General features: G+C 36.6%; 1 protein-coding gene across 1 annotated transcript; it reads left to right on the forward strand.

The window, feature by feature from the left end:
- The first annotated feature begins 206 nt into the window (after positions 1 to 206).
- Positions 207 to 7,142, forward strand: LOC148802817 (uncharacterized). The gene is made up of 12 exons (XM_088897995.1): positions 207 to 715; positions 852 to 1,007; positions 1,094 to 1,171; positions 1,564 to 1,701; positions 1,845 to 1,919; positions 2,034 to 2,108; positions 2,292 to 2,377; positions 2,631 to 3,879; positions 4,382 to 4,534; positions 4,640 to 4,774; positions 4,874 to 5,077; positions 5,180 to 7,142. Exons 1-12 carry the CDS (start codon positions 295 to 297, stop codon positions 7,072 to 7,074), a joined length of 4,665 nt encoding a protein of 1,554 aa, XP_088754121.1. The 5' UTR covers positions 207 to 294; the 3' UTR covers positions 7,075 to 7,142.
- Positions 7,143 to 7,834: the final 692 nt, after the last annotated feature.

Raw genomic sequence — 7,834 nt, forward strand, 5'->3', positions numbered from 1 at the left:
AAAATGTTGCCGGCCTATAAGCGGAGCGGAAGAAAGAATCGAACTTTAACGAGTAACGACATGGTTAATGTCATAAGTCATACATATATGGACCGTTGACGAGTCCCTGGTTCCAAGTCATCTAAAATAACTACGACTTTTCATTTTACAATCATGACCATATATTGCTAAAGCGTGGGACTTACGTCTATCCACAACGATTATTATTTATTTTGCTCTAATTACAGCTAGCTATATATAGGAGAGGGGAGTTAGAAAGCTGAAACAGGGGAAATCCATCCATTTCTCAAAATCATGGAGTGGGCTTTGAGGATGAGAACATTACGGGCATGGCTTATTGTTATGCTGCTGCTTCATCAGTTTCATCATCATCATCATGAATCAATGGCATGTTTGGAGCAGGAGAAGATGGCTCTTTTAGCTTTCAAGGCTTCTGTTCCATGGACTGATGATGATGATACTTCTTCCGGCCGTCTCCCATCTTGGGTTGAGGACGATGATAATGATGATTGTTGTTCCTGGGAGAGAGTTCAATGTAATCTCACCACTGGCCGGATCATCCAACTCTCTCTCAATTTTACCAGAAGTCGGGCATATGATAATGATGTTCATCTACCAATTTGGCTTTTAAATGCCAGCTTGTTTCTTCCCTTTCAAGAGCTTCAACATATTGACTTATCTGACAACGGGTTTGGAGGTTTGGCAGACAATGAAGGTATTGCTAATTAATTAAGAAAACTGCAATTTGTTTTATAATGTTTTTCAATTAAACCATGACTGTCAACACAAGCCCATAAGTAATATCCAGCCGTTGAGAGCGAGATGGATGGATGTATTTATTCTTATTGCAGGGCTGGAACCGTTGGGTAGATTAAAGAGGCTGGAGGTTCTCGACTTGAGTGAAAACTATTTCAACAACCGCATCCTGCCGTCTTTGGGTGCCCTCAAATCCCTCAAGAATCTGTCTCTCCGTTGGAACAAATTGGAAGGGAACTTTCCTGCTGAAGGTATATTGAATTCAGATGAGGCACATATATTATCTTTATATATATAATTATACTCTCAACTTTCATTAATGATTAATGATGTGCAGAACTTGCCGGTCTGGAGAACTTGCAAATGTTGGATTTGAGTTATAATGGATTCGATGGTAGTGTTCAAGCAATCCAAGGTACGTACAAAAGCTCTTTTGCCGTCCCATGGGCCCCATCACACATTACTCCCAACATTCATTAATAATTTGTAGAAGTAGGTGGTTGCAAGTGTTGGATTGGTGTTACAATAGTTTCAATTATGACATTGCTCCACCAATAATTACGTAATTAAGCTTCTTTGACTCCACTCATGATATTGGCCATGCATCCATTTAGTGATGTTGCATCATTCATCATGGTCAACGAAATTCCAATTAATCCAGCCCATGGTTTGTAAACTAGACAACTAAGAGTATCAATGGATCGGTTTTGAATTGGACTCCGTCCAGTCCAAAATCAATTTGGACGGATTGCTTTTAATTCTTGATGTATGTTTTTTCATTTACATATATATATATAACTCTTTCAGGCTTCAAAAGTCTACAAGTTCTGGATCTGAGTGAAAATCATTTCACCAACACTATTTTTACCTCCTTGATTGCCCTCAAATCCCTCAAGTCTCTTTCCATTAGATATAACCATCTAAACGGGACATTTCCTGCAAATGGTACGTACAATCTTCTTTGCGTTCCTTCCCTAATTTTCTCTACGTACCAATGCAAATACACAATTTGTCTCTCTTGATTACTACTTTTGTTACAATATAATTATCATTTTTATTTATATTTGGTGTTTTCTTTTTTTTGTCAGAATTAAGTGATCTAAACAACTTGCAAATGTTAGATTTGAGTAGTAATGAGTTCACCGGCACTCTAGCAATCCAAGGTATATAAGCCTTCAAATCTCTCACGAATTTCTAAGTAGTTGGATTATCTATTTCTTAATCAACTTTAATTTTCTTTGTTAATATTACTATCAAATTTGATGAATAATTTGTAGAATTAACTGGGCTCGAGAACTTGCAAAGGTTGGATTTGAGTGATAATAAATTCAATCAGACTCCACCGATCCAAGGTACGTATTACGTAACGTGTGTGATAAACACAAAGTTGATGCATGCCAAAGGCTGTGTTGATTTGGTCTGTACACAGAAGGTCGTCTATCATGGTCTCAGCTGGTGTAAGGCGGGGCCCGTTTCAACAACTAGAGATTACTTCGGGTTGTAGTTTGCGTTGACGTTTTCTGCTTTTATTTCAGACCTCAAAAGGTTTAACAAGTTGGAGGAAATACATTTAGATGCCAACAATTTTAACACAACGATTATACAGTATATTGGCCTGCTTGCACCAATACACTGTATAATCCATTGATGAGTGGATCAATTACCCGTGAAGGTATGTTAATTGTAGATTCATTAATATATAATTGCAAAAGTTGATATTGTATTGTATAGTCTTTTAGTTTTATACTTACAGAAGTTAGAATTTTGGTGGTAGACTCTTACAAATTAGAATGGTGCATGTGCAATTTTAGTAATTAAGCAAATACCAATCAAATAACTTAAGGATTATATTTTAGCACTGCTCTTTACCAAAGGAGGATGCACCCAAGGCCAATTTCTTCTTACATATATATGCTTTGAATCACCATGCAGGGTTGTGCAAACTAAGGAACCTTCGGGAGTTGGATCTTAGTGGCAACGATTTCGTGGGTAGTCTCAACCATTGTTTAGGAAACCTCACATCCCTTCACGCATTGGATATTTCTTACAATCAATTTGAAGGAAGCTTTGACACATCATTCATTGTTGGACTCACTTCTCTTGAATACCTTTCTTTTTCACATAATCGCTTCCAAGGTTCATTTTCATTTCATTCCTTCGCTAACCTTTCCAAACTTGACTCATTTGAATGTGAAAATAATGGGCTAATAGTTGAGGCCGACGACTATCCAACCTGGGTTCCATCCTTCCAATTGAAGTCTCTTGCCTTATCAGGCTTCACATTAAAAAATGGTGCATTTCCGAGTTTCCTCTACTACCAGCATGAGTTGAGAGTAGTTCAACTCTCTAGCAACAATTTAAGGGAGGAATTTCCCATTTGGTTGCTAGAAAACAATACCAAATTGCAAAGCCTAAATCTAATGAATAACTCCTTTACAGGCCCTCTTGTTCTTCCTCCTCATCCTTGTGTAAATTTGTCTGTTTTGATCCTTTCTAACAATAACTTCTCCGGTTCAATCCCAACAAATATCGATGTAGTCTTTCCAAATTTGATAGCCTTAAAGCTATCACAAAATTGTTTTGAAGGAAAAATTCCCCCATCAATCGGTAATATGAAATCTTTACAGATTCTGGATCTTTCCAATAATAATTTATCAGGTCAAATTCCAGAGAACTTGGTCACGGGGTGCTCCAACTTAGTGTTTCTTAAGTTATCGTGCAATAATTTGTATGGAAAAATACTTCCTACAATCTTTACAAACCTAATTCGGTTGAGGTCGTTATACCTGGATCACAATCTCTTTGGCGGAAATCTTCCAGATAGCTTGTTGGATGGTTCTAATTATTTGTCTGAATTAGATATCAGTCATAACAACATATCCGGTCCACTACCTAGATGGTTGGGAAATTTATCAAGTCTTGAGTCTCTTGTTATGCGTAATAATCATCTTGAAGGATCAATTCCAAGTGAGTTTTGTCAACTACATCGTCTCAGATATTTGTTGGGTTTGGTGACAGTCTTCTACATAAACCCCTATTGGCGACGAGTTTGGTTTTATCTAATTGATGTTTTTATTACCTCTATTTACTACTTTGTTGCGGACAATATCCACAAACTGTTATCTTTTTCTTATTAATTAACAATTGTATATTCAGTTTTTTTCTTTTTTTTTGAGAAAATATTATTTCATTGCTCCAAATAAGAATTCATTTTGGTGAAATGGAATTAACCAGAGGTTGGGATTTCTCAAAAGAAAAGAAAACTTAGAATTCATCAGTATATCTCGGATCGTATTCTCTTTGAATGTGATTTTCTGGGTACGTACCCTCAAATTCCTCAAGTGTCTATTTCTTAATCAACTTTAATTTTCTTTTTTAATATTAATATCAAATTTGATGAATAATTTGTAGAATTAACTGGGCTCGAGAACTTGCAAAGGTTGGATTTGAGTTGGAATGAATTCAATCAACACAAAGTTGATGCATGCCAAAGGCTGTGTTGATTTGGTCTGTACACAGAAGGTCGTCTATCATGGTCTCAGCTGGTGTAAGGCGGGGCCCGTTTCAACAACTAGAGATTACTTCGGGTTGTAGTTTGCGTTGACGTTTTCTGCTTTTATTTCAGACCTCAAAAGGTTTAACAAGTTGGAGGAAATACATTTAGAAGCCAACAATTTTAACACAACGATTATACAGTATATTGGCCTGCTTGCACCGGTAATTAAGAAATTGTATCTCCATGGAAATCCATTGACGAGTGGATCAATTACCAGTGAAGGTATGTTAATTGTAGATTTATTAATATATAATTGCTTGGAGATAGTACAGTCTTATTCAACAACAAATTTTTAAATTAATATTTTTCATTTTTTTTGCTTTATAGAGTTGGAGCTATTAGATTTATCTCATTGTACGCTCAACAACAAATTTCTCGAGAACATGGGGGGAATGATTTCTCTCAAGTTCTTATCAATTGCTTCAGCTATTGGACTCAATGGCACTCAACTACCACATAAAGGTAAGTTAATTATTGGCAAATCAAAAATCTTTTGATCTATTTTGTGTCATTTCTTATGCTCTCTCTAATTACATATATATGCTTTGAATCACCATGCAGGGTTGTGCAAACTAAGGAACCTTCAGGAGTTGAATCTTAGTGGCAACGATTTCGTGGGTAGTCTCAACCATTGTTTAGGAAACCTCACATCCCTTCGCGCATTGGATCTTTCTCACAATCAATTTGAAGGAATCTTTGACACATCATTCATTGCTGGCCTCACTTCTCTTGAATACCTTTCTCTTTCACATAACCGCTTCCAAGGTTCGTTTTCATTTCATTCCTTCACTAACCTTTCCAAATTTGACTCATTTGAATGTGAAGATAACGGGCTAATAGTTGAGGCCGACGACTATCCAACCTGAGTTCCATCCTTCCAATTGAAGTCTCTTGCCTTATCAGGCTTCACATTCAAAAATGGTGCTTTTCCGAGTTTCCTCTACTACCAGCATGAGTTGAGAGTAGTTCAACTCTCTAGCAACAATTTAAGGGAGGAATTTCCCATTTGGTTGCTAGAAAACAATACCAAATTGCAAAGCCTAAATCTAATGAATAACTCCTTTACAGGCCCTCTTGTTCTTCCTCCTCATCCTTGTGTAAATTTGTCTGTTTTGATCCTTTCTAACAATAACTTCTCCGGTTCAATCCCAACAAATATCGATGTAGTCTTTCCAAATTTGATAGCCTTAAAGCTATCACAAAATTGTTTTGAAGGAAAAATTCCCCCATCAATCGGTAATATGAAATCTTTACAGATTCTGGATCTTTCCAATAATAATTTATCAGGTCAAATTCCAGAGCACTTGGTCACGGGGTGCTCCAACTTAGTGTTTCTTAAGTTATCGTGCAATAATTTGTATGGAAAAATACTTCCTACAATCTTTACAAACCTAATTCGGTTGAGGTCGTTATACCTGGATCACAATCTCTTTGGCGGAAATCTTCCAGATAGCTTGTTGGATGGTTCTAATTATTTGTCTGAATTAGATATCAGTCATAACAACATATCCGGTCCACTACCTAGATGGTTGGGAAATTTATCAAGTCTTGAGTCTCTTGTTATGCGTAATAATCATCTTGAAGGATCAATTCCAAGTGAGTTTTGTCAACTACATCGTCTCAGATATTTGGATCTCTCTGAAAACGATATCCAGGGCTCGATTCCTTCTTGCTTTAGCCCACAAGATTTGGAGCATGTGCATCTTCAGAAAAATAGGTTGGAAGGACCAATGACGAATGCATTCTCAAACAACACTTCCTTGGTGACATTGGACATTAGGGATAACCACTTAAATGGTGGAATTCCAGAATGGATTGGTGGACTTTCATCTCTAAATGCCATTCTTTTGAAAGGGAATCAATTTGAAGGTCAAATTCCAGTTCAATTGTGCCAGTTGAAAAATCTCAGCATAATGGATTTCTCTCACAACTTTCTCTCAGGTTCGATACCTTCTTGCTTAAATAACATCACATTTAAAGGAGAATCAAACTCAAATGGAAGAAATTCAGAAGTTAAGCTTTTTGGAATCGGATATGGTGCGTTATATTCATATAAAAGTATGCTTTTTGGATTTGGATTTGAAAATGATGCGGATGTTGAAGACGTCATAGTGGAACTAGAAGTGGAGTTCACAACAAAATTCCGGTACGAAACTTACAAGGGTGTTGATCTTGAGCTCATGTCTGGAATTGATCTCTCTTGCAACAAATTAGTAGGCAATATCCCACCTGAAATTGGAGATTTAAGTGATATTCATGCATTGAACCTGTCGCACAACTATTTAAATGGGCAAATCCCACCAAGCTTTTCAAATCTGAGAAAAATAGAGAGTTTGGACCTTTCCTACAACAATTTGACGGGAATGATCCCTCCTCAGATGATTGAGCTAAGCTCTTTGTCAAATTTCAATGTGGCTCATAACAACCTATCCGGAAGGACTCCAGAGAGAAAAGGACAATTTGCAACATTCGGAGAAAGTAGCTATGAGGGCAACCCTCTTCTTTGTGGAGAACCCTTAAAGAAGAATAATTGCACAAACAGTTCCAAGGCACCACCATCTATGCAAACAGCTCCTGATGGCATGGACATGGACATGGACACCTTTGTTGTAAGCTTTATAGCTTCTTATATAACAGTGTTGTTGGGTTTGGTGGTAGTCTTCTACATAAACCCCTATTGGCGACGAGTTTGGTTTTATCTAATTGATGTTTGTATTACCTCTACTTACTACTTTGTTACGGACAATATCCACAAATTTTAACTTAGTGTTGTTTGGATAAATATTTTAGCTTTTTAAATATATAGATTACAGATCACTTATTATTCCAACTCAAGTCTCATAGTTCGACAAAATGTTATCTTTTTCTTATTAATTAACAATTATATATGATGATGTGGTACCAAAATACACTTGAGAAATACATTTCTCCTACTTCATCCTTGTAGATTAAGTTTTTTTCTTTTCTTTTTTTTTTTTGAGAAAGTATTATTTCGTTGCTCCAAATAAGAATTCAGTTTGGTGAAATGGAATTAACCAGAGGTCAGGATTTCTCAGAAGAAAAGAAAATTCAGAATTCGTCAGTACATCTCGGATTGTATTCTCTTTGAATGTGATTTGCTGGGTATGTACCCTCAAATTCCTTAAGTGTCTATCGCTTATAATTACCAATTAAGAAAGAATTGGTTAAGTCTACTCCCTAGAATTCCCCTCCAACCTGATTTTCTTCTATTGTTTCACATTCTTTTTTATTATTCTGTTTTATGTGTTTTCTGAAAAACCAAGGTAATTTCAATCACTTGTGAGCACTTAATGTTGGGCATCTCTGTGCATCAGTATCCTGTAGGGTTCTTGTAGTGACAAAAAAACTCTTTATCAACCCCGACCTTGCTGCAGCATCGGTTACCAAATTAATTAACCTTCATGGAGCACTACCCAAAGGAGGCGGCCAAACTAGAGCATAGCAACTTTAATATCCCTTACACACAAAAAGAACTTCCTACCGAAAGCTATCAATGTGATG

Source organism: Nelumbo nucifera, chromosome 2 (genome assembly GCF_055504915.1).
Source record: "Nelumbo nucifera cultivar China Antique chromosome 2, China Antique-T2T, whole genome shotgun sequence".
Classification (NCBI taxonomy): domain Eukaryota; kingdom Viridiplantae; phylum Streptophyta; class Magnoliopsida; order Proteales; family Nelumbonaceae; genus Nelumbo; species Nelumbo nucifera.

Coding starts and splice junctions, on each gene's coding strand:
- LOC148802817 (XM_088897995.1), top strand. CDS start 295: ATGGAGTGGGCTTTGAGGATGAGAACATTACGGGCATGGCTTATTGTT. Junction 1,172..1,563: donor TAGTGTTCAAGCAATCCAAG/GTACGTACAAAA, acceptor TAACTCTTTCAG/GCTTCAAAAGTCTACAAGTT. Junction 2,378..2,630: donor TACAGTATATTGGCCTGCTT/GCACCAATACAC, acceptor TCTTTACCAAAG/GAGGATGCACCCAAGGCCAA.